The sequence below is a fragment of the Rhipicephalus sanguineus genome, unplaced genomic scaffold (genome assembly GCF_013339695.2).
Source record: "Rhipicephalus sanguineus isolate Rsan-2018 unplaced genomic scaffold, BIME_Rsan_1.4 Seq685, whole genome shotgun sequence".
NCBI classification, from domain to species: domain Eukaryota; kingdom Metazoa; phylum Arthropoda; class Arachnida; order Ixodida; family Ixodidae; genus Rhipicephalus; species Rhipicephalus sanguineus.
The window spans coordinates 13,717-41,350 of NW_023615764.1; the positions used below are offsets into that span (position 1 = coordinate 13,717).

The 27,634-nt window shown below is 43.6% G+C and overlaps 2 protein-coding genes across 2 annotated transcripts in view; one reads left to right on the forward strand and one right to left on the reverse strand.

The window, feature by feature from the left end:
* Positions 1-433: 433 nt before the first annotated feature.
* On the forward strand, positions 434-16,050 carry LOC125756768 (ras suppressor protein 1-like). Its single transcript, XM_049411703.1, has 6 exons — positions 434-653; positions 1,770-1,820; positions 3,390-3,457; positions 6,930-6,982; positions 11,381-11,503; positions 15,954-16,050. Exons 1-6 carry the CDS (start codon positions 497-499, stop codon positions 16,048-16,050), a joined length of 549 nt encoding a protein of 182 aa, XP_049267660.1. The 5' UTR covers positions 434-496.
* A 178-nt stretch (positions 16,051-16,228) lies between these two features.
* The window catches only part of LOC119378095 (PHD finger protein 12-like), a gene marked incomplete at its 5' end in the record, with an annotated part of 40,385 nt that continues 28,979 nt past the window's right edge, over positions 16,229-27,634 (reverse strand). Inside the window, 2 exons of the mRNA XM_049411702.1 lie at positions 16,229-16,254; positions 20,795-20,935. Of these exons, the coding sequence (XP_049267659.1) occupies positions 16,229-16,254; positions 20,795-20,935 (167 nt within the window). The remainder of the gene's footprint in view (positions 16,255-20,794; positions 20,936-27,634) is intronic.

Below are 27,634 nucleotides of genomic sequence, written 5' to 3' on the forward strand. Positions count from 1 at the left end.
GTTAGCACTTCAGCTGCCCTAAATTTGAAGCAAACGTACATGCTGAACCTTTTATACGTGAACCTTGCTTACATTTGCAACAGCAGAACTGTAAAAGATACTTTGCATGCAATGTCTTGTTTCTTATTTAACTATAAATAAGTGAAATAAAGAAAGGTGTGGCTAAGTGTGTATTTTTACAAAGAATATCGCTTACAACGAAACTAGTCTTTCGTAGACTAAACCACGACCTCCTGACTAAACTGGCGCTCCGACGGGGCAGTAGCGACATCTGAAAGGTGGGAAAGTACCTCGCAGGCGTTCTGTGAGCATTTTTGCCTTTGTATATGCCGGTTCTTTTGTTCATTTTTGTTCGACCTTCGCGCTGTTCGCGTGGGCACGGGGCCAGGCCGGGTCGTCGTGCGTGGGACGCGCGCGCGCAAGGCGACCGTCGCGGCACCCAGCGTCTCGCGGGCGAAACTGCGGTGATTCCACGTCCGGAAGTCGATCAGGCAGGATGGAGCGCGACACCAAGCACACTTCCTGTAATTGCCTGGATTTTAACAAAATGGCCAAGGTGAAGAAAGTGGTGGACGAAGCACGGGAGCAAAACAACCCCGAGCTCGACCTCGTCGACCGAGGAATCACCTCCATCGAAGAGATACCCGGATTGTGTGAGTTGCGGCTCTGCGAAGGCGTACTCCCCTGTTTTTGACCCCTTTTCCAAATTTGGCGCGGCCGCCGTATTTTTAAACCGGTTGTGATGTCACATCTGCGGGGGTTGATTCACGTATATGGGGTTTACATGTTGCGGTCTACGTCGCATCGTTGCGTTGATCCGTAGCGCAACATGGGTCGCAGCAATGCTCTCGAGTGTTTACTATATCATATCCGCCTGTGGTTGAGCGTTGGTGGTGCGAAACACGACTGCACATGCAAACAGAAAGTAAACAAAGCAACGCATGGGTACGACCTGGGCGTAGCCAACATGAGTTCACTCTCGCTGCGTGATATCGCAGCCGTCAGAGTGTTGAATCATTCTAATAACACTGTTGGAAGCTTCATAATTTGTGCAATGAACCATGTCACATGTTTAGGTTGCCTATCTGTCTATTTCTTTCTGCGGCAAACGCCTCGCTTGATCAATTGGGCGTGAGCATCAACGATTTCCCTCTGTTTCCCTGTTTGCATTTCGTCAAACGCTTTCAGCTCTTTGTTGAGGAATTCAAGATTATGTAATGCAACGCTCACGTTTTATTTGGGAAACGCATGCCTTTGTGCCAACGCCTACACGCGACAGTTGGTACGTCACCCCACAGATGCGTTTGTTTGACCAATGGTTTGACAGTTGGTTTCGATCATTGCCGTTATGACGTATTGGGCGTCGGTAATGTGGTTACTTTGCAAACACGGTAATATTAGCGCTCGCCGTCGCCAATAGAAAAGATTGTATTTTGAAAACGAAGGTGAGGGTGTTTTCTTTCAATACGTCCTGTTTCGTAATCGAACCCCGTCACCTGCGCGATATTTGCATGCCGCCCTGTATATTATGCTAATTCATGTGTCGTGTAAATCGTCATAAAAAGCGTGCATTGTGTGCATTGTTGTGTGTTGCAGTCTCAGGTTTGATTTGAGGTTGCAGATATCTCTGGAAGTGTTGTGTATTGCTTGCCAGTGCGTTATTTTAACCCTACAGATAGTTAGTTTGTTTATTCACATGCATTATCTGCATCTGTATGGCTTTCGGTTTATTTTACCAAGGACGCACATCTGCGTTAACTCTTTTTCAGTCTCTCTGCCGAATTTGACGAGGTTGACATTGAGCCACAACAAAATCAGAGGTAAGTGTGCCTGTAAAAAATATAATAACAATAAAGCCAGTCCATCTCAATAAGGTGAATGTTAGTAATATGCTTGGCTTCCCAAGATATAGGCAGTGATTAACTGTCGTAGCATTTGCGGAAATTGTTTTTTCATGTCACAGCCATCCATCTATTTATTTGGTGGATGTTTTGTGTATTGGATGATTTTTTTTTGTTAAAGCACCTGCGAGAAGGTAAAAGTCACAGCGCTTCATGCAACAGTCCAAAAATGATTGTGCGCTGTGGCCATGTCACATTGTACAGTTGTCACAGAGGCACTTTCGATCGCAGATGAGTCCCAATCGGGATTTAACCTTTTTGCGTTGATCAGCTTTATTGCACAACTTGTGCAAGAAAGTTTATTGGGATCAGATAACTTGATCGCAGTTGAAATTGTACCTTTTGACACTCGTATTAAGCAGTAAAAACATTCGTGTACTTGTGTTGGGGTGGTATTTCATGATGCTTATAAGCTGGGGTGGACCGGTGGCCACCTTACTTCTTTGCTCAGCGACTCTACGAAACAGGCAGGCATCCTGAATACCATTATGACGGCTGGCCCATGCTCCTTGTTTAATGAAGGTGACGATTTCGCACTCCCCGCAGTTCCTAATTTCAGGACAATGTAAATACACAAAAGCCTGTGTGCAATATTTGGTCTTTGAAAAACAGGAGAATGCTTCACGAAGGGCTTCCAGAATTATGAATTTGATACCCAAAGTGAAAAACAAGAAGCAACATTCTGAAGGACCTCTGAGACAATGTGCTGGGACATGTGTTGTGGCGCCTAACCACAAGGTGTACACGTTGTAGGGTTAGGGACTATTAAAAGGCTGCTAATATGAAAATTGCACAATTATCAATGCTAAAAATTTTCCAGGATTGCTTCAGTGGTCCTTTGTTGCCACTGTAGCCACAGTGAATTTTTTTCTTGTCCAAGGCTCTTGAAAAACATTTGCTTTTGGGACCCCTACGCATAGCAGGTTTGCAGTCTTCTATTTATTTATTTTCCTTTCCTTGATACCCTTCCACCTGTATATCAGTTTCATGTCATACTTCATGTTGTGTGTTGTGTAGTGCATCCGATGTGGCTTAAAAGAGCAGGAACACAAATAAACAAAGGAAAATTCATTGGTTATTGAATGCAATACCTTGTATTCTACAGCAGACACCAAACATACGTAAGAACAAAATGGGTTGCTGCACATGCCAAGCTGCACTACATATGCACTGAAGACAAGCAAAGACAAACACATTGTAGTTCATGTCTTATTGTGGCAGTCACTGAGATGGCCTCTACGAAAATACTGGAATGATGCTTGATGGTGCACTACTAACAGAATGAAAATGTCATTGTAAGGAGTCGTTATGCCATGCACATTGCATCTCATTTTGAAATTGCTAATGATGATTTTATGAGCAGCAGTCTTGACATGTATACATTGCGCACCTGTGTACAAACGTACACTCACAGTTTGCTGCCATATGGCAACCATTTTGAATCCCTGTTACACTGTTTTCACGAAAGCTTTAAAACTTTGTTTGCAGTTGTTCCTGCTAGCATAGCAAACTTGTACAACTTGGAAATCCTGACGCTATGCAACAACCAAATTGTGGTAAGTTGCTTTGCTAGCTTGCATCTTTCGCCTTTAATATAGAGGGTTATGGCATATCTTACTTTGGTGAACAAACATTGATGGCTACACTATATTGTGTTCTGTACTTTTTGTACTGCTGCAATGGTGTAAATTACCACTAGTTACTCATGTTTATCTCTTCCCATGACATATCAGTCGGGCTAGTCTTAGTTTCAATACACCAAATAATCCTGTGAGAAAAATTTTTCACGTCTGGTCTACTGTGCTACTGTCAGTTACAATTTTATTGTGCAGGTAAGCTGATGAACTTAAGCAGGAGTGCCACACATTATAGTTCCTTATGTATGTGGCATGTGTCGTACTGGTGGAACTTACTGTTGAGCTTAGCATGAACGAAGGAAGGGGAACGAAAGGAGGAGAATCCCTTAAATTCCCCTTCATTCGTTCATTCATAGTGATGGTCTCGTTTTGGCAGACCGGATGCCTTGAGGTAGTACGCGAGGGATTTTTGGTCAGCTGCCAGCTCGTAAAAAGATCACGTGCTTCGTGACGCCAGCAGGCAGAAAAAGAGTGTTCCACACGTCGCCATGGCTACTAGTGGCGCTGACCAACACTCCTAGGTTTAAATGCACATATATACCCCATAAAGTGGACAAAAAGTTATATTTTCATCCACTTTACTTTCTTCACATTTACATCATAATTACTACAGACATTCCTGGGCTTTCTTGTCTGTTAGTTCCAATTAATGTAGTGAGCTTAGCGAAAATCGTAGCCAGTGCGTAAGAAAATGTAATGTTACAAAATAAAAATATCTGCCCAATGCGTCGCCAGAAAGTGTTCAGACTCGCATATCACCTTTCTGAATTGCCTCAGTTTACGCTATTATAACAGTTACATTGTGTGTGATTCTCCCTTTTTTTTTGCCAGAATAATATAAGTTACTGAACTTTTAGGATATTGTGTACAGCAAGTGGCTATTGTCTAACTAACAATTCTGATGACAGTTGTTGAACTAAAAATTCTGATCATGGAACTCTTTGGGTAGGTATTCATATTGTGAGCATTTCTTTGACTCCTCATTTCTTTGCTCCTTGAATAAACAGAAATTCTATACCTCACATTTACATACTATTGTTTGTGGTGGCACACGTGACATAATTAAGCCCCTTGCACTTGAAGCTTTGTCCACTCTTTATTAATGTGCAAAATGTTTTCCACAGGATTACACTAAGCTTCTTTCACCTTGCAGTTTTGTGTAGAACAGATTGATTGGTGTTGCTTATGTTTCCACAGGTTGATGCGTGGTTACCACATCTCTGCTTTCCAATGCAGCATTATGATGATGATGATACTCTATGATGGAGCATTCTAAACAAATTTTGGAATAGTAACTTTAGTAGTAAAGATAAGAGAAAAGCCATTGTTGAGTTTGACACATTGTAAGAAATTGTAAATTCTTAATTAAAAGAGACAATTAATTGTTTTGTTGAACCTCCTTCTAATGTAGTCACATTCGAAAAAATAAAAATGCTAGGCTTGTGTGAATAGTAAATTTTAGGTTCGAAGAGAATTCAAAGTGAATAGTGATTTGGTCCAATAATTTCGAATTGAATATTAATAGCATATATCACATATATGAAGAAAAATTAGCATATTTGTCATGACCCAACTTACCTGCACAACATTTTTTAAAAATTGAAACAAGGCATGTGCAAATGTCACTCTTTTTGGTTCAAAAGAAAGTGGAAGCAACTTTGAATAGTAGCAGGATTTGACTTTCAGTAGAATGCAAGTGATAATCTGTAAAACATGTTACGTTTTAGAATTTACTTTACTTAGCCGGTCTAACAAGCCTTTAAACTTAAAAAAATTACACCATCTCCCACTAAAGGGAACCATGTGTGCATGCGAAGCAGCGCATGGTTCGACTTAAAGTTCCGTTCATCACGGGCAGCTTGCCCGATGTTAACGCATCCTTGCAAGTGGAGCACACCATGAATTCACTGTAGTTGTTGTTGCTGTTACTCGTCCTGAACTCTTGTTGGAGCAAGCCAGGCGGGTTCATCGTGCGTCTGCAGAATCTCGTTCCCCGACGCCATCACGTGATTGCTGAGAGAGTGTGAGGGGGAGAGGCCACAGAGTCTTACCCAGCCCCTTGCACAGGCCCGAACGTGCTAGCGCGTGCCAGCACGTTCGGACTAAAATACAATGCGTCGGTTCATGGCGTCTGCAGAATCTCGTTCCCCGACGCCATCACGTGATTGCTGAGAGAGTGTGAGGGGGAGAGGCCACAGAGTCTTACCCAGCCCCTTGCACAGGCCCGAACGCGCTAGCGCATGCCAGCACACATGGTTTTGCCTGCGTTACGCCAAGCTAGGACAGCATACGGCAGCTCGGGTCCCTGTCATCATCAAGGCGGTCAAAGAACAAGAGGAAGAAGACTTCTCCTTGGCGCGAGTGCACGCTCAGATGGCTATGCTAGGTGGTAGAAAGCGGACGGTCGCCAATGGAACTACGGACACAGCCCAGCGCAAAAGCTGCTTCGCGTCTAAAAGTTATGAATTGATGTGCGGGTAATATGTTCATTTAATCTTGAAATGGGGCTTCGCGGCAGTGCAGATTTTTCCTTGGAAAGGTTTATTCACGGTATGCGCCCCTCCACTGCAGTTCATTCATTCATTTCAAATACTTCGAAATTCCTGATAATTTAAATTTGAATCGAAGCGAATTTGAATACGCTGATATCCATTCGAATATTCGAAGTGCTCGAATGTTCGCACAAGCCTAAAAAATGCCTTCCTTTTATATGACATTTATTGCAAGCACATATTCTTTATACACTATCACCAGAAGGAAAGTTTTCTGATTTAGTTATTTATATCCAAGAATTTATCACATTCGTGTTCCCTATATTGAAATTTGGTTGTATTTGAAGTTTTGTGAAAAGTGTCCCAAATATGATATTGCACAGGTTCGAAATGATGATAAATATTTGCCATGATACAAAAGATCTAGAGAAAGTGATGTTCAATATTTTCTTGTAGAAGGGAGATGGGTTTTGGTTCATTTTTCCACAGCACTAGTGTTCATGTTTAACCGGGTGAATCATTTAAGATGTATGAAGCGTTACATGTTAGGAAATGAATTGTATTCTGGGGTTTTACGTACCAAAACCATAATATGATTAAAAGGCATGCTGTAGCAGGAGACTACAGAATAATTTTGACCACCCAGGTTTCATTAACTTGCACATAAGTATAATTAGATGGGTGTTTTCTGCGTTTAACCTTGATAGAAATGCAGCCGCCGGGCAAGGAATCAAAGCAGCATTCTTGAGCTTAGCAGATCAACACTTTAGCTGCTAAACTTGCATAGTACGTCTTAGCAAATGGTTGGTGACTGGTGGAATTGTGATAACGTTCTCGCTATGTCTGCTGGCTTGCCAAAGTGTCTGATGTGGTCTGATGTTTCCTATCATTGCTTGTAGGAGTTGCCCTCTTCGATCTCTACCATGCCAAAACTGAAGATCCTGAACTTAGCGTGAGTAGCTGTGATAAACTTTCATGTGCTTCTAATATCAAGTATTTCTATGCTGCGCCTTATTGGCAGCTATCAAATTAATGATCAGTATAATATCTGCAAATGATTTGCAAGTTCGTGCTGATTTTACAGATTCTAAGACACCTAACTAACCTGTTTTCTTGTAACAGTGGTTATTGCAGTGACATTTCGATGTGAATTGAATGCTTAGGAACTTAGATGACCGTTACGAACATGGAGCCTCCCATGACTGAGCCATGCCGTTATGACAAGCTGCTGACGTGCCAAGACGGGGAAAACGAAGCAGTGATTTTGCGAGCAGGCCGAGCACAAAAGTTTCAAGGAGACAATCAGTGCCGTCTATCGCATAAACCATTAAATAACGAAAGCAATCACTGTGTTCCTGCAGGAGCATTTACAGGGACAATAAACCATGCAGCATCACCCCTAGTGTCATTCGCTGCATAGAGCATTACTGACTCTTAATTCTGTTGTTTCGTGCATAGGTGTGGCATACAGCTTCGTCAAATAAAACTAGCGTCATGACTAGGGCGTCTAGATGTTTCAATGCTATAGTGTTGCAGCGCATGCCCGAAGAAAAACACGTCTGTTTCAAAATTAGAAAGAAATCACTGAAATTTTCACTCATTTATTTCCCGAAAACTTCATTAAGGTCGATTCCACGAAAGATCGAAAAAGGGTGTATATTTGATGTTTCCGATTTTTCTGATAATTTTGTATGTTGTGCACATATGATTGCACAACATGAAATCGCAGTTCGTTTTCAAATAAAAATTTTTTTCAACACAGAAAAATTCGACAAGTGTCGCCGGTTGACGACGACCATTTTACAAAGAATGCGTTTTCGTAACTTCGGAACCATGCTGGCAGCTACTCAAGCTATATATTACAAATATCTTTCTTTTTGGCGGAAGTAGAAGTAAAGAGGAAATAGCTCTTATCATTTCATGGAATTCTGAGTAAATTATGTATTTTTAAAAATTCACGAAAAACGCTGCGTTTTTGAAAATCAGTCAAATTTGGGACGCTATGGCTACTTCTGTGAACATCTTAGCTTGTTCATATTTGCAGTATGAATAGGCCTTTATGTGAATAATGAACCTCTGCATTTGTATTTCTCTAATAATTTTCAAAGTAGTAAATTTTCATGCTCGAAACACCAAAAAGAGAAAAGTGCTCCTCCATTCAAAAATCTATAATAAAAAAAACCCAGTCTCAATTTTGTTCAAAGTCCCCCAAAATGTTCTCAAAGGACTGCAGAATGATATTATGAAAAAACATGTTGCATCATTTTTATTACAACAAAAGCAGAAAATGTCAAACATTGTGTTTCCAGAGCGTTGTGGCTACTGCGTGAAGGACATCTCTAGTAACAAGAAAATACAGTAACACGTCTTTTTTCTTCTCTGAGCTTCGCTAAACAACAGTAATGATCTATTGTCGGAAAGTGGGAGCTGTTTTGTAAAGAAAAAAAGATCGTTCCAATTAAATGCATTTGCGTGGTTTGCGACTTCACGCCAGTGTTAGACATCCCTCAGTCCACAGTAGGCACTTTCAGTTGTAGCCTCCCTTTCTTTCATCTATTTCAGTTGAGTATAATTCATATCTTGAGTGCTAAAGAACGCATTCCCTCCATGCGTCTCTTATGATGATGTGCTGTGTCAGAATTGAGAGATTCGTATAAAAGCCAAGGTCTCTTCATAAATGGAAATGAATTTCTGGAGAGCGGTCGCCAAGAGGTGTGGTTTTTGTTGGCCCAAATGTGTACGTTGTCAAACCTTATGTGATCAATGCAGAGTTTAAAAAGAATCGATTACGTGAAGATTGGTGGCAGCAGTTCTGGCCACGGACAAAACACGTTTTGTTTGCATTGCATCTGCTTTGTTTTGCATATCCTTCTTTCTCTTGAAAGAGTGCTGGCAGATCTGGTTTCCCTCTCGAATTGTGCGCGCATCCTGCTTCATGACCCTCCGCAAAAGATTCTCGATCCGATATCTTCTACGTAACGAAAATTCTGCTGCAGCGGAATTTTCTTTTTGTGCACCATGAGGCAGTCCGTACAAAATCTCGGCCATGGCTATAACGCCTACCCATAGCCACCTTCAGAGCGTAGGATAGTGATCGCATCAAAGTGAAGCACAATTTGGATGCTTAACTTCTATCTCAGGTGGTGTTTGGCTGACTGGCACAGCCGTACTCGTTGCTGTCGTCTGCTCAGGCAGGCGTCCATCGCGCCGCCCTTTGCACCTGTCCGCCTAACGCATGCTACTCCGTTTACACGAGTGCTTGTAGCGCGGGCCACACGATCCGCACGGTGCGGATCCAGAGACCGGGCGGGAGAGCGACGAGCGGTGAAAAATGTATCGTGTAACCAACGCAATTGACACCCCAGCTTTTTCTCGTGCATAGCGACAAAGCCTGGCAAACAATGTGTGGCTGCTGTGATTAGGTTGCACTGCGGTACTCGCCGTTCACACTGCCGCCATTTGCGATTTCTCACATTCTTACAATGCATGATCAACTCAGCTACACATATTTCGCGTTTAGCTTCGTTACTTTTATATAAGCGCATTTACTAAAAAAAAATTATCCAGAGGAATGAAAATGTCCGTGCTGCCCGTCGACGAGGAATGTAAGTGATGTCGCAAATGCATTTAATTGGAACGATCTTTTTTTCTTTACAAAACAGTTCCCACTTTCCAACAATAGATCATTACTGCTGTTTAGCGAAGCTCAGAGAAGAAAAAAGACGTGTTACTGTATTTTCTTGTTACTAGAGATGTCCTTTACGCAGTGGCCACCACACTCTGGAAACACAATGTTTGACATTTTCTGCTTTTGTTCTAATAAAAATGATGCAACATGTTTTTTCATAATATCATTCTGCAGTCCTTTGAGAACATTTTGGGGGACTTTGAACAAAATTGAGATTGGGTTTTTTTTATTATAGATTTTTGAATGGAGGAGCACTTTTCTCTTTTTGGTGTTTCGAGCATGAAAATTTACTACTTTGAAAATTATTAGAGAAATACAAATGCAGAGGTGCAGAGGTTCATTATTCACATAAAGGCCTATTCATACTGCAAATATGAACAAGCTAAGATGTTCACAAAAGTAGCCATAGCGTCCCAAATTTGACTGATTTTCAAAAACTCGGCGTTTTTCGTGAATTTTTAAAAATACATGATTTACTCAGAATTCCATGAAATGATAAGAGCTATTTCCTCTTTACTTCTACTTCCGGAAAAAAGAAAGATATTTGTAATATATAGCTTGAGTAGCTGCCAGCATGGTTCCGAAGTTACGAAAACGCATTTCTTCGTAAAATGGTCGTCGTCAACCGGCGACACTTGTCTAATTTTTCTGTGTTGAAAAAATTTTTATTTGAAAACGAACTGCGATTTCATGTTGTGCAATCATATGTGCACAACATACAAAATTATCAGAAAAATCGGAAACATCAAATATACACCCTTTTTCGATCTTTCGTGGAATCGACCTTAAACCAAATTTAGTGCCATGATAGCTTCGTTAATTCGAGTTGAGGACAATGGGTACCTGCCGGAGAAGGGAAATTTCTTTGTTAGGTTGGGAAATTCTTAAAGTCAAGTTTCTTTAGGTGGAGCTTTAACTATATTTTGGGGTGTAGATAGTAACTGGGAGAGCTTTGTGTCGGCTCGATAGCTATATCATTTGTTGGCGTCAGTGTCCTTGGAGCTGTAGAAATTAGTTTGGATCACAGGAACAATACGACTCCATTGGTGGTGCCAATTGTGAGCCTATGGGAGCTTTGTACGTACTGTGTACAACGCCAGGGCTTATGTTTGTTGCACTTAGCTTGAAACAAAAGTAATAAAAAATTGTGGTTTATTTGCATAAAACATGCTTAAGGAAACTAACCCGAGATAGTTTGTGGAGCGTGGGCTGCTAGGCAGCCATTGAACGTCAAGAATTGAGGCATGGTGCATACACTGGTGTTTTCTGAAGTGTTATTTCATCATTTGTCATCATCTTGACCCACTTACCCATGCCTTGTGTCACATGACTTATCCTATGCCTGCACATTACCTAATTTTAGAACACCACCTATAGTTCTCTGCTGTTCTTAATGGAATTTTCTTTGCCTTCACACCCATTTTGTTGCTCCAGTACACCACTGTTCCTTTGTTCGACATGTGACAGAGAACTTTCTTGTGCGCAAAACGTTGGATTCCTACCGTGTGGGCGTGGACATTCCTTTCTCGAGGCTACTTTTCTCAAATGGTCGTGCTTGTTTGTAGTTTTTTAAAGCACTACCACAGCAGTGGCAAACATCCACTGTGAGTGGGATACAGCTTTGCGTAACTTGTATGCATTGGCGTCCTGGTCTGTTCCCAGCATAAACCGGCTCAGCAGCCTGCCTCGAGGGTTTGGTGCCTTCCCCGTGCTCGAGGTACTCGACCTCACGTACAACAACCTGAACGAGCAGTCCCTGTCCAACAACTTTTTCATAATGGGTAAGCAATCATCACAGGTGTCTCTTTATACCTGTTTGTTGTCACTTTTGTACCAGCACTATTATGTAGGACAAGATTGACGCTAATGAAAAACTAAGGTAAACAAACAACCCGCCACGGTGGTCTAGTGGTTATGGTGCTTGACTGCTGACCTGAAGGTCGTGGGATCGAATCCCGGCCAGGGTGGCTGCATATTGAATGGAGGCGAATATGCTTAAGGCCATATACTTAGATTTAGGTGCACGTTAAAGAACCCCAGGTGGTCGAAATTTCCGGAGCCCCCCACTACGGCGTCTCTCATTATAGTATCGTGATTTTGAGACGTTAAACCCCGACAATCAAGTTTATTATTATTAAAGTAAACAAGCACCTGCTGATAGGTGCATTAGCAGTGACAACAACAGACTATCTAGGGAACTCGAAGTTGTCAAAAAAGAGACAGTGCTGCCGTTATTGTCAGCAGAGGCAAAGATGATGACCATGCTTGTACAGTAGTATAGACTTTTTGATTGATCAAGTAGGATATACAGTAGGCTCCCGTTAAGACGAACTCGAAGGGACCCGCGGTCATCTGTTCGTCTTATCAGGAGTTCGGCTTATCAGAAGTGCCCTCAAAAAGAGACATGCTAACATGCCAAGTGCATCCAAATATGTTACTTGAAAAGACTGAATGGAGTAGACTTACAATGGGGGCAAAAAGACAAGAAAAAGCATTTATTTGGCTCATCTAGATAAAAACTATGTCTTCAAGCAGAGTATTTACACGAATCTTACGAGCACCAGATTTCGCGTGTTCAAAAATAAAAATGCTCATGAAGATATTGCTACCACATTATAATGATAAAACTGTAACACGCTCCTATGTTGACAATTAGAAAAAAAATTAAGATACAAGCACAATTTTCCTTCAAAGAATGTAAAATTTATTGTCCTGGCAGTTCCTTTTCTTCTGTGAGCCTGTTTTGCTGGCTCTAAGATCACTTCTGGATACGCCTCGGGTCGCGTGCTGTTTCCTTGACAAAGTCATTATACAGTGAGGTGCTTAAGAATGTCTGCAAGTTTTTCTTCGAGGTCCGGATATTTCCCGTTTTCGGCCCGTAGTAACTATTCCTGATCGATGTGCAAGCTGAAGATTTTATCCCATCGCGCTACTCACGGTCACGAGCCTCGCGCACACGAAAAGACACGACGCAGCTATATTCACTGTGCAAAATAGCCTTCCTTTGTCGTGCGCTTCCACAATCAAAATTGCTCGTCACATTTTCCACTTCACTGGGAACAGATACGACGCGCACAGGTCCTACGCGAACCAACGCGAACTGATCAAAAAATACATGTGCTCGGCCGCCATTGTGTGATGGCGATGACAATGCACCTGACCCCTCTGATGTACGGGAGTGCGCCGCAATCGCAATCGTGGTTTCGATTTCGTACCCGATTGTGATGCACAGACTATTTTTGTTCCTCTTGTCGCTTCCTTTTTTTTTTCCCACTCCCCTTACGTTTGCCCCTCTGACCACGGCGGAGGGGCCCCAAGCTGCCCCCCCACCCCCCTCACTGTTTTTTTTTCCACTCATGCCTTTCTTTTTCTTCTTTTACCATCCTCTTTTGACTCTCACTGTCCCTTCAATCCCCAATCCCCTGTGAGTGTATCAGTTGAGGTGTCCTCACTTGAGAGACAGTTATCGTGCACTCCACACCCAATTTCCATTTTCATTTCCTTCTTCCTTTTAAGAATCACCTCCCCCCCCCCAAGCTCTTGTGTTCTTCTGTTCTCCTTTGTACTCCAGCTGGGAAACCGAAGAAACCGGGGGGGAATACAAAGCTCGCAATGGCTTGGGGGTCCAAGTTGTAAATCCCCCTACTCTTTTGTTGGCTTTCTTTGCTGATAAAGCCCACACCTGCCCCACGCACAGGCTGGGGGTGAGGGGGGATACCGGCTTTATGCGCCGACCGGTCTTCTTCGTTTATCTCGTGCCCTCCGCGTCGCGATTTGCCCTCCGCTCGGGAAGCGCTTTTTTAAAAATCTTTTTGCTTTTTCTTGTTGCCTGAATGCCCCACCAAGACTGCAGTGTTCGTTTCGATCACCGCGAAAGTTCGTCTTAACAGAAGAGTACAGTTGGGCGGTTGGTCTTAAGGGAAGTTTTTTTCTATTGAGTCTATGGGAACCAAACAAGTGGTCCCGTGTTGTTCGGTATAAGAGAGAATTCGTCTTAACCGAGTTCGTCTTAACGGGAGTTCACTGTATCTGGAAACTGGCACGTAGTGAGTCTTTCCTCCTTTCTTGTTTTCTTGTGGTGAGCATTGTGAAACAAACTAAGCATGAAGAACACGAAATGGAAGAGGCTTTCTCATGTTTAGTTTGTTTTGCACGGCTCGCCACAAGAAAATAGATTACAGAATGGCCCAGCAAGCCATTCTTCTTTCTGGCTTGTGCGTTTGTATTCAGTGCCACTTGAATGAAGAATGAGGAGCTGTTTTGGAAAAAAAGACCCTATGTGGACATTGTATCAACTGATTTAGTGACATGCTATCTTGTTCCATTACATAGTTGCGGGGATGTCAGCTATCACGGCTCTGGGAGAAACACAGCATAGTCTTTGGCTGTAACAATAACTATAGATAGTGGAAACCCTTGGCTGTGCAAATGTGTGGCATGCACCACAAACTACGGTGTGCTTGTGGTTGTGAACTCTTCCTACTGCACATTTTCCCACTTGACAAAGAGTAATGGTATCTGTGAATTCATTTATTCTTTACTAATTATAGTGTGAACAGGAAGAACTCTTCACCATTTGATTCATTGGAGTGGAATCTGAAATAACTGCTCTCATGTATGGTCAACTGAACGCTAACATGAAACACCTAAGCTCGATTTGTGAACCTGTGTCAGCACGCCAGTGCCATTCTTGTGCTTTTTAAACGTGATGTGAAATAAGTCTAACTTTCTGCATGAGGCTGATTTTGCATGACTCAACAAACCGGTCATTATGGTCGGAAAGCCGGTGTGCTGCATATTTGTGCATCAGCATCAATTCTTTGTCATGTAAAGCGAATGTACTCACTGAATACTATATGTAGAGACTGTCATGGCTTTATGGGATGATTCCCACAGGTGGGCATATCAGAGAGAATATAGGAAACAAAAATCTGTTTTTATCCCATTGTGGCTTTTGTGGTGGGCTCTCGTCACCAACCAAAACTTCTTTATTCTGGGCAAGAACCAAACCTACAAAATAGTCATGAATTGCTTCTGGAGATAATATTTTAAATACTTATCAAATGGTAGAATGGCAACCGTATTGTTAGGATTGTCATGTATGTCCTCTTGAACCCTTGAGGCTAAATGAGAGTCCAGACAAAACTGCAGGGCAAACGTTGCAATAAAGCTACATTCATGAAAGAATGCATATAAATAAACATCTTGTCTCTGAAGCTGATGGCAGGTTTAAAACTCTGTGCATGTATCATGCTGAGTGCTTGTACCCACTGTAAGTCATAGTTGCAGCAGGTACCAAAAAATTCTGCTTTGAGTATGACGCTGTTATATTGGATGTTTTGACTTTAACTGATATGCTGTTCCGAAATGTTGCAACTCCATAACTTGAGTTGACTTTTTTGAGTGCGTTTGCCAGCACAATTAGTACAGTCACACCAGCTTTACTGGTGCGAGTAATGTAAGAGAAGAGTCTTATCAATGAATGTACATCTCAAGTTTGCTGCCAGTTGACATTGTTTGCTACTTGGGAACATCAAGTGGTTAGGTTTGTCATTTGAGACCACTAATGGTCTTGGGGAGTACTCTGTGAACAAACTTTGTAGTTGCTAAATGGATGTCATGCACTGGATGTCATCTGTTGTGTTCATGTAATCTTTAATGAAACAAGCAGAAGTGTTGTCTGCTTGCAAGTGCTTGCCTTTAAACAAATCACTCGTGTACATGTCCTATAGAACTGTGTAAATGAGTGACTCATAGTGACATTAAAGCAAAAAGGAAGACAAAAATCAGTTGTCTTGATACCTATACCCTGAAATGGCTACACAATAATGCCATATCAAAGCATACAATTGTCCTGCGGTATGTAACACAAATCTGAACACTGCAGAGATCGTCAGGAGACTGACCAGTTTTTTAATTCTTTCTAGTAAGAGGCCTGTAACAATCTTTGACCATTCTTTTCTTCGCCCCAAAGGTGTGAGACACAAAAGAGTCTAGTTTGCTCTCACTCATGCAATCTGCCTGAAAGAACCTGGAGATTATCAAGAGCTTATCAGTGGAAAACTAGACAAAGGTTCACAACACACTTCAGCTTAACAGATATTGCCATAAAAGTGGGTCTGTAGTGTCCATTTCGTTGTAGCTACAGCACAGTTGTTGCGAATCTGATTTTTTCTTTCCACTGTGGGCTAAGTTCTTGTGCTGATGTCCTAATATTGTCGACGTTTGGTTGCAGATACCTGCGAGCCTTGTACTTAGGTGACAACGAGTTTGAGAAGCTTCCTCCAGCCATTGGACAACTCAAGAATTTGCAAATTGTAAGTATCTTTTGAACAGAACAGTTTCTTGCGTATATGTCCACTGGTACAGGAAGCAAAATTACTTTTTGTGGCGTCTTACTTCATCAACATTCTGTCATTGAGTTGTTATGCAAAATAAATTTCATTCTAAATGTTCATCATGCTTAAAGGAACTGCAAGCCAGTTCTTGTGGTACTTATTTTATTTACTGTCACAGAAAGTCACTCCCTAATCGCCCTGTGGTTATGCCAAAAACACCATGTAAAGTTATTGTCAGGATTCTTTGATTTAAGAAAATATTTATAATTGTGCCACCAGAACGCTTCGGGAAAAAAAGAAAGCCACGATGGTGTCATACATCTAGCCGAGGTCATGTGCACAGTCCATTTGGAATTTTGACCATTGGATCTTGGCTAGTGTTAGTGAACTTGAAGTAATGGCGCACACTTCTCTCACAAGTGACAGCTCATATGTACTCAAAGGTACTTTAAGCACCTATTGGAGTTTGGTAATCAACTCATACACTGAGTGGAACCAGTGAATTGCTATAGGCACTCTCTGTAGCCATCTTCTGTAGTTTCTCTGTATTTTTTTGCGAGTTCTATGTATCAGGGTTTGACTGTAACATGGAAGTGGTGAAGAGAGAGAGGAGAGAACAAAAAAGGAATAGTTGAGGGGGCTGAGGACTCTTGCATGCTTCTGCATACTCGTCCACACCTCACACGTGCTTGTCATGTTTGGTCTAACTTGGCGCAGAGTTGTCTCGGACATAGTTGAATACAAAATTTAGGCATTTCACTGCATCTGATGCCACACAAAATTTGTGTACTGTTGGTTGCTGCTGCAAACTCTTTCTTTTTTCATCGAAGGGAAAAAAAGGGCGGCAAAGCCAAAAGGGATGATGCTAGACAATTTAAGTTGGTGCTTTATTGTAGCAGTCTACTTGAACAAGTGTCTTCTTAGAGATCATGCATCATCAGTTGCCACTAGCGGACAGAAGAATGAACTGCATGATAGGTAGCATGGCCTTATTCAGGGTTACTATGCTCATTATGAATCTACACATTTATGAAATCATCACACAGTTTCTTTTCATGCTGGAATCTAAATATAAAAATGATTGCAACTTGCTACTAGTGTTGCTGCATGAATAGAAAGGTACAAGACAAAAGTTCACATGACTTCACGTCCGACATCACTGCCACAGACTCTCGCTGCTGTGTTCCTCTTTGCTCAGGGTATAGAGGAGAGTGGCAGTCCATGGAGTTATTGAGTAATTTCACTGCTACAACACAAACAGTTTATGAATGAAATTGATCAATAGAGATTGCAACATGAGTTTACAAACACCAAGTTCAACTCTGGGACAGGCACACTATACAGTGGAACCTCGTTAATGCGTACCTGCCGGACGCCGAATAACTACGCACTAAACGGTAGTACGCATTAACCACCAAGTAAAATTTTCATCTCCATACGCCATCGCCGCCAGCAAAGCAATAAATACAGTGCCACAGCAAATATTGCCTAAAGTGCCCACTGCAAGGCCTTTTTTTTTTTTCTTTTTGCCAAATTGGAGAAAAGATTCTGTACTCTCGCACGACCGTCCGATAGTGCCGATAGCGCGCGGTGGCGACGCCAAGGAGCATTTCGGAACTATTACAGGGTCCGGTAAGCGCAGTGACCGACGTAGCGACAGAACGGACAGTGTCGGCTTTCCACGATATATGTGTGTGCGTCTGTACCGCGATCTGCTACTATATGAAAACTGACACAGTTCCAGTGAAACGCGGTACGGCTGCGTGGAGCCGATCGTCTCCTGGCTAGTTGCGTGCAGCGCGTCGCCTTCTCGGCTCGCGCCGTCACTGCCGGGCCGCCGGGCCGCTTGCCGTACCGCACGCGAGCATTTGTCGTGGGAGTGTTCTTCGTACCCACTTTGCTCCAGACCGTGCACAGATGCGGCGATGAGCACAGATGAGCTTGTTCGGGTAACGCGGCGATGACGAACTTCCTGCAAGCGATGCGCACTCCGCGACGCTCTAGCGGTCCTGGCAGCGGACGGAAGCGCGTTTGGGTGGTCGCCCAACAAAAGCGTGCAGTATGGTTACAACAGCGCTACGCTTGCTGTACCGTACGCGTGCGTTTAGCGTGATAGCGTCTATGCAGAGAGGTTTCTCGTCGCCCACGACCAGCAACGCTCAACTCCACAACAGCGAGCTGCTTTCGTTTCTACAAAGCGGCGCGCGCTTGAACACGGCCCTGCACAACGAGGCGGCAGTGATCGGCGGCCCAGCGCGTTCAGGTTGTCGCCCATTAAAAGCCTGCAGTAGGCTTAAAGTAATGCTGCGCCGCACGCGTGCCTGAGCTGATATCTTGTGATAAGGTTGTCGGCGATAAGTCATGCTGGCGCGTTCGTCGGTGGCCGTCGCCTCACCTTCGTTCTTTCCCGATGCTTACCCGCAAAGGCGTCGCCGCAATCGCGCGGAAGTCGGAATCAGTGATCGACCGATCTACGCACTTCTCAAAAAGACCGAAAACCTTTGGCGGCACATTGTGGCGTCGGGGAGTTCAGCGGCGCAGTAAAATTTTATGGCACAAAAGGTTATCGTGGTACGCAGGGTACGCACTAACCGGTAGGCGTAGGACGAAGCACTACGGCTTAAACGGTCAGCGAATGCATTAGGCTCTACGAGACTCGGTCGGGGATTCGTCGCAACTACGTTTTAAGCGTTAGTACGCTTAAAGTGGGTACGTATTAACGAGGTTCGACTGTACCGTCGAAGCAGTGGCACATGCAGGTGCATTTGTGCAAGTTAAGTGAACTTAAAAACAACAATGATGCATGTGTGCTTCGGAACTTATGACAGAATGTCAAAATGAAGATCATGATAAGTTGGCTGCAAGATGAAGGGGCCGTTCTGGAATGCTATCCCTGTGAAGTGACTGTCTCGTGTTTAAAAAACCAAATGCTTTTAGAGAAATTTGATTGAGGGCACAATATTATGCATGTCCCCCAAACTAGCAATCCTTGCTGCTTCAATTATTTTACGAGTTGTTTGCATTGGGCTTACTCCTATCACGCTACATTTGGAATACAGTTGAACCCCTTTATAAGAGACACGCACCGGGGAGCAGTTGTTGTCCCTTATGGGAGAAGTCTCTTATAAGCAGGGTACCATGTTCTCATTTTCTGACCAAGCTCTATTTCTTCGTGGACACAGGCGTCTCTTATACCCAACTGTCTCTTATATCAGTGCCTCTTATAAAGGGGTTCAACTGTATATGGGATTGCAGCCACAGTTCCAGCAGGAAAGAGCCAGATGACCGATGAATCTAGTTCATGCATTATTCCCATGTTCGGGTATCCTGTCCTTTGTGCACTGTCCTAACTGGACCGTATTTTTTGCCACAGGACAACAGTAACTCATACACAATGTTGCTATAATAAGATACTTGCTGCACCTGTGTACAGTCAGGAATAGAGTAGGTACGATGAACACTCCCACATGTGGCAACGTGTGCGTATATAGTACGTACAGCAAGCACATGAGGGGACCATGCATAACCGTTGTATAATCCAGCCGTCATATAACCGAAAAACTAAGAATATAGGCAATGACGCTCAGCCTTGCCCAAAAAATGTGTACAGACTACTTAAATGAAGCCATGGCACCACCCTGCACTTCTCCAAGAAGGTAGATTACATTACTTTTAAAAATGACAGCTAAGCATTTAATTGAAAGTGTGAATGAATCTTTAATCTCAACTCCAAAAAATCCAATAAAATGTTTTAAGCTGTACAGTGAAAGAAAAAAAGTTGAAATTACGGTTTTTCTTAGGTACAGCGCGAAAGAAACCAGAGAAGCACTACACCACCAAACACAAAAAATAAGCGTCGTCCGTTTCAAGTATTTGTAACGACTTGCCATTTTTTCCTGACCATATTCTGCTGCGACGCGTCTTTTTTCAAAAATTGTCACGTGAGCTTCTGGTATAACGTAACAGTGTTGACAAAATTTCTTGCGCTCCCAGTGCGCTCAGTTTCGGTTTCGCCTCGATTGTGGTCTGATTATTATCTCAAATTACGTGCATTTTTTTTAGATTTTTAAAAAGTGGGCATGCCATAAAATGTCACGTCCTACAACTCTTCCATATAAACAACCGCCCTAAAGTTCATAATTGATAAGTTAATTAACGAGTTTTTGTTAATTACTCATTTGAATGTAACTTTAGGAGTGGCAAAGTTTTTCTGCCTTGGTTGCGAAGATGACACGGGCCTGACGGTCATAGCATTTTTATAAAAAATCTGTATTGTCTAAAAAAAAACGCCCTGTATACGCCATTTATGCACATCTCGGACGTGCGTGGCAGAAACTTTACTGTAATCCCGCAAGATGGCGCAAAGGGCCCAAGGGCATGCTCGCCTCACCGTGTTTCGTCACGCCGCTCGCGTGGGGAAGGGCGTCCACACTTTGACTTACCTTGCAGCACTGTTTAGGAAACCACCGAGAAGTGAAGCCAGGCTAGTGGTGGGTGGGAAGGCGATTTTTAACACGGTCTGATTACGCTATCGCGTTCTACTCTTGACAGCGAAGCTCAAGCATCGTCCCAGCTTTGCCAATGCTTTGGTGGCTCACCTCTTCAATGTCAGTACAATGTGACTGTCAGCAAAACGTGACACTATAGGTATATCAGCAGAAATTAATACGTAGCAAATCAAGGCAATGAGCAGGCACAAATAGAGCATATCACTTTACACCTGTGCATTTATGGTTACCAAAGTACTCATCAACAAGGCAAAGGCACGCACCTGAGCCCAGTGTCAGCGTCCGGTAGGGCATCGGTACAGGGCTTCCTTTGCTCCCCACAGGACAAACCATTGCCCGCGCCTGCACATCGCTTGCAACCACCCCAGACACTGCAAGCCAAGCACAGCACTCGCTGATTGATGCCACATGCCTGATGGCAGGCTTGTCAATTGAAAAAATGCATCACTAAAGGCAACAATGAGCAAAACAAGGCGAGTTTACCTACAACCAGCCAGAATGAACTAGAAGTGATTTACCGAATGTAACTGAGAACAATCGCAATCTATGCTGTTCCCTGTAACAGATAACACGTAACATACTCATTAGGTAAGTTGCTTGGCCCGCTGGGTTGTGTGAAGTGCTCCGGTGTACTCATAAGCCCACTATTGATGCACTGAACCTTCAAGATAACCTGCCTGCATCAGCCCGATATCAATACGTAATCTTCATCTTCTCGAGTGTGATAATGTGCCTTGGCGGCAACACAAGCACATCATCATACTGTCTGATGCCGCAGCTATTACAGGCAATGAGTGCATTGTTTGCAGCAACGCGAACTCACTCACCAATGTTGGTCTCACCAATAACAAACGTAACTGCGTCACTTTAGTTTACAACAAACAAACATGGGCACTGCCGGCACCACACTGCATGGCAGGATATTCCATGAGTGACTGAATTGGTGTCCTGAGCAAGTCTCGGGACACTTAATCTTGAGTGCTAAGGCTTCAACTCCGACTATCTAACTATCCGACGGATTTTCGGCATCAGGCACTTTTCATGCCTTTTTATCCCTTTCGGGCAGTAATCTGGAATGGGCAGATGATCAACATTACTAGGTAGATACTTTTTCAGTTGTCAAACTCCGCCGCGGCTCCTGGTCCCTTTCTTTTGCATCTGCGGAGTGGCGCAGGCAACGTTGGCAGAGGCGCTGAAGCTTGCAGCCTGCAATGCGTTCAACGTTTTTTTTTGCTTGTGTTTGTCATTTGTGCGCCAGGAAAGTGCTGCTTGCCTTGTGAGCAAACATGCCTCGGTGTTTTGTGACTGGCTGCAGGAGCGGTTACAACTCACTGCGATCTTCGAGTGAGAATAAGCATTTTCTCACGATCTTCGAGCAGAAAACGACATTAATAAGTTGCCTGGAGCCTAGCAGCTCACTAGAACATGCTTGCAAAGAGCACAGTTATGCTAGAGGAAATGTAGAGGACAGTGTTGTTTATTATCTGTGTAGATACATCATTCACAAAGCCACAAAGGGCACACTATGTGATCTATGCATAGTGGACTTAAGCTCTGATATGTCTGCCACGGTGGTATGGTGGTTACGGTGCTCGGCTGCTGACCAAAAGCCGTGGGTTCGATCCCGGCCGCGGCGGTCGCGTTTCGATGGAGGCGAAATGCTAGAGGCCCTTGTATTGTGCGACCTAAGTGCACGTTAAAGAACACCAGAGGATCGAAATTTCCGGAGCCCTAAACTAAGGCATGCCTCGAAATCTTGTTGTGGTTTTGGCACGTAAACCCCAGATATTATTAAGCTTTGATATGCTAGCAGTTGCTGCGACAGTTACTTAACTGAGTGCAGGGATTTCAAGCAAGGTTCGTTAAAGCAGCTGACGCCCAAGATACTGGGCTTTATTAAGACTGCAAACAAAAGTGTGTCAGCTTCCCTGGATGAGGTAGGCCTTTGCGAAGACATATTCCGGAAGGTTTGAGATGATCTAGAGGGGTGCTGCTTCCCTCTTCTTGGTTGTGCATACCATATGTTCACGTTCACGTGCGAAGTATTGAATTTTTTCATTGTTATGCTGATGAACTTTCACTCGACATATACGAACTGTTGACTAGAAAACAGTCACATGGTAGTTGTAGCAACCAATAAAGTGCATCTTTCATGCTTTTTATATTTTTATGTGACCGACCCGTTACATGCGTACATACATACTGCCTTGCGCAGGTTGTGCCAGAATGTCTCGGAACGTTCCCGATTATTTTAGAATCTTTTGATAAGATTGCACGTTCAACACGAACAATGAGCTTATTCTGGAAATAACGTGACCACCAACGATAATGCTGGAATCTTCGATGCCACATGTATATAATTGCCGACACGCCGTACGACAGATTAGATTACCAATGGCCGGCGACTGTGATTGCCGATATCAGTACAGCGTGTATTGGTGCTACTTTGACTTTTCATTTCCTGGGTACAAGTTCGCCCGATAAAGAAGTTTCGTCTTGAACAGCCCGGCTGTGGCCTTCTTCACCGTCTCGACCACGTGGCAATATCGAAGCAGCATGCTTAGCTACATCAATCTGTGCGTTGTACCGGTCCTTTTTTTATATGTACATGAAACAATATGCCTTGAACGAGAAGCTTCAGTGTCCTGTTCATTCACCCATTAGCTGTTTTTTACACAGTGTACAAAGTAAAAAGGCTATTCCTTAGGGGTGTGCGAATATTCGAAAGTTTCGAATATTCGTCGAATATTACATCCGAAATATTCGTATTCGATTCGAAAATCGTGTATTCGATAACTTCGAATATTCGAAAAATTCGAATATGCGATTCGATTATCATGCATAAAATAACTCGTCTTCCACATTTCTGCTGCGTTCGTATAGCTAAAAACGTTGCCGAGAGGAGCGATAAAGATTGTAAGTACACGGAGGCACGATATCTGCCTGCGACGAGCGCCCCAATACGTATGATTTATTGCTGGTGCATCTCCGACGTGCAGCGTTGTTGGCGATCATGTAACCGTATATTTTCAATATTATGCGGCCGTAACGTGCCGCACTACCACTCGTTCACTATGCGGGACCACTTCTGAAGAAAGACAGTGGCCTATGTGACTGGTGGCGGACTGTAGGCACCTTCAGATACCCCAGTCTGGCAAAGCTTTGCCCCATATGTACCTCCCTATACCAGCCACTTCTGTTCCAAGCGAGCGTGCCTTTTCAGTGGCAGGGGGTTTGTCTCTGTTAGAAGGGAGCGCCTGCTGCCTGATCATGTGGAGCAACTCATATTTCTTCATGATAACATCTAGTCATTACTTTCATTGTGCCGTGATATTTGATAGTGTGGTCATGTGCATTGTGCTAGCCTGGACATTGTGTTCTGGAGGTAGCTGCCAGTCAGGCTGTTAATGTTTTTTGTTTTTTTTTTTTCAAATAGCTACATGTTAAATAAAATATTGTTACTGTGGAGGCAGTTTTCCTTTGATATTCGATAATCGATTCGATATTCGACGGTGGATATTCGTATTCGATTCGTATTCGAAAAATTTGATATTCGCACACCCCTACTATTCCTTGAATAATTGATGCCAAGGAGAGCAGCGCAAAAAAAAGCATGAAATAACGAGAACTGGCATTCGGTCGGCAGTACGCTGCTGTCTTGTGAAGTTTCCGTAGATAACCGGGCTGACTGCAGCGGCAGCGCCACCTCACCAGAGGAAACGGCAGAGGGCCACGTTTTCACACTGCTCCCAGGCAGAGCTTGACAACTGAAAAGGTATTTATAGTCGGATAAAACTTTACAAGTCAGCAGCATTTCCTCCTCAAAGGTGGATATGAACACAGGACTGCACCAATGCGCGCGCACTTGGGCTTGACGTCATGAGCGGGACGGCCGGTGGCTCCGCCTTTCGGAGAAACAATTGGGCGCGTGCCATGAGCGGGAATATTTCTGTCAGTCCGGTGAGGCGATCGGCTGCCGCACTTCGGTCGTCCGGGCGGGGCCTCTCCTGACTTCTTAAGTTGTATCGACTATAGTACATTGCAGATGCTGGGCAGCAATGTGGAACAGCTCTTAGCTTCTGTTTCTGGGGCTTTGGAATAATGCCTCAGCATTGTCGTCAGTGCAGCTAGAGTATAAGTGCTGTTAGGGGTCGTGACACTGCCGAAACTGTTCGACGCTCACCGACTGCTTTTCTACAGAGGCTGCTGCTACCGTTCCTGGGATGACTACTGTCGCTGCCTGCAGTACAGCTGGCCGATGCCTGGGTCGACGAACAGTGCATGAGCTTTCTGCTTTGCATGCAAGGACTGCCTACCTGCTGCGACTTATCGGCTGCATCACCCGATGCCAATTCTGCACAGTTTCATGTCACTCGTCAGTCAACGTGGGACAATGACATCTACACCGCGCGCATTTGGACGAACTCTAAGGCCACGACAGTGCTACAACCATTTGATGCTCACCGACTGCTTTTCTACATGTCAGTTATAATTGAGCTCTCTGTCTTGCCTCCAGCAATGAGGCTTGCCATTCTGGCGATGTCGTGGCCACTCAATCCTTTCAAATGGTCTTGCATTGTTCTCGTTTATGTTTTGCGTTTGTTGCTTCTAGCTGGTTATGTGGTGGTGTTTCGAAAAAGCCCGGACCTATGACAAAGGCTGAAGAGGAGAAGTGGCTGATACTGTTGAGTGTCTACAAGCCAGCAATGCAAGTCTTCTGGAATCAGTAACGAGAGTTCTTAATATGCGCACCATGCTAAAAACAGACTCTGACCAAATGGGTACAGAAATTAGAGACCAAATTGGAAGTAGCCTGATTGGTCGATGTCTCCGAACACCTCAAAAGCGGAATACAGTAGAATCTCAGTGGTACGAATCTCACAGGAGAGCAAAAATATTCATATCACCTGAAATTTCGTATCATCAAAAAACTATCGAAATCTGTTTTAAACTACGATGTATGCATGAAACATTGATTGCCCTCAAAAGAACTTGCGTTTAGGCTTGTGCAGATAGTAAATTTTAGGTTCAAAGTGAATTCGAAGCGTATAGCGATTTGGTTGAATAATTCCGAATCGAATTCGAATAGTATATATCACATATAAAAAAATTAGCATATTTGTCATGACCCAACAAACCTGTGCAATATTTTTTTTTTGAAATTGAAACAAGGCATGTGCAAATTTCTTTCTTTTTGGTTCAAAGGAAGTGGAAGCAACTTTGAATAGTAGCAGGATCTGAGTTTCGGTAGAATGCAAGTGATAACCGTAAAATATGTTAAGTTTTAAGATTTACTATACTTACGAGCATATAAGCCGTATGACCGTTCCGCCAGCGCTTACCGTTCTCTGGCAATGTTGTGCATTCACCGGAAACGCTCCCAAGAAAACTTCCTGTTTACCTTGTTTTAACGTGTTTTTAGCATGTGTTTCTGGCAGAGGCTGCTTGTGTTTCAATATTTTCTGCGGATAGAAGCATTTCGATTAAGCGCTTGCAACACGGGCACTGATGTGTAGTGCCAGGATGCAGTCGGCAGTCCGCAACTACAGTAGACTCCCATTAAGACGAACTCGAAGGGACCACGGTCCTTTGTTCGTCTTATCAGGAGTTCGGCTTATCAGAAGTGCCCCCAAAAAGAGAGATGCTAACATGCTAAATGCATCCAAATACGTTACTTGAAAACGCTGAATACAGTAGACTTACAGGAGGGCAAAGAGACAAGAAAAAGCATTTATTTGGCTGATCTAGATAAAAATTATGCCTTCAAGCAGATTATTTACATGAGTCGTACGAGCGCCTGATATCGTGAGTTCAAAAATAAAAAATTTCATGAAGATACTGCTACCATATTTTAATGATAAAACTAGCACGCTCCTATGTTGACGATTACAAAAAAAAGAAAGAGAGAAGCCCGATTTTCCTTCAAATAATGTAAATTTATTGTCCTGGCAGTTCCTTTTCTTCTGTGAGCTTGTTTTGCTGCCTCTAAGATCACTTCTGGATACGCCTCGGTCGTGTGCTGTTGCCTTGACAAAGTCATGATACGCATGGGCGTCCGGAGGGGGGTGCAAGGGGGGGCAGCTGCCCCTCCCTGGAATTTCGGATAATATTTTTCTATGCGGTAGCAATGAGCTACACAACTGATTAGCACACTCAGGTCCCGGCCTTCTCTATTTCCAACAATTTTGCACGTTGCACACTACTGATTAATCTTGCACGTCATGTCGCGGCAGTGAAAGCTGTCAGTGCCGGATTCTCTCCCCCCCCCCCCCCGCACCCCGATGCAATAAGTTCTGCGGACGCCCTTGATGATACGCTGAGTTGCTTAAAAAAGTCTGCAAGGTTTTCTTCGAGGTCCGGATATTTTCCCGTTTTCGGCTTGTAGTAACTTTTCCTGATCGACGTGCAGCTTAAGATATCCCATCGCACTACTCACGGTCACAAGCCTCGCGCACCACAAAAAAGACACAACGCAGCTATATATAGTGTACAAAATAGCCTTCCCTTGCCGTGCACTTCCATAATCAAAATGGCTCATCAAAATTTGCACTTCAATGGGAACAGATACAACGCGCACATGTCCTACGCAAACTGCACTACTCTAACGCGAACAGACCACAAAATGTGCTTGGCCGCCACTGTGTGATGGTGACGACAATGCACCTGACCCCTCTGACGGGAGTGTGCCGCAAAGGTGGCTTCGGTTTCGTACTCGACTGTAATGCACAGACAATTTTTGTTCCCGCTGTCACTTTTTCTTAATTTTTTTCCTTCACTCCCCTTGCGTTTGCCCTTCTGACCACCACGGCGGAGGGGTCCCAAGCTCTTGTGTTCTGTTCTCCTTGGTACTCTAGCTAGGAAACCAAAGAACTTTATACTCCAGCTGGGAAGCCAAAGAACGGGGAGGGGGGGGGGGGATACAAAAGGACGCAATGGCTTGGGGGTCCCAGTTGTAAATCCCCCTGCTCTTTTTGTTGCCTTCTTTGCTGATAAAGCCCGCACCTCACCCACCCGCAGGCTGGGGGTGAGGGGGATGCTGGCTTTATCCGCTGACCGTTCTTTTTCTTTTA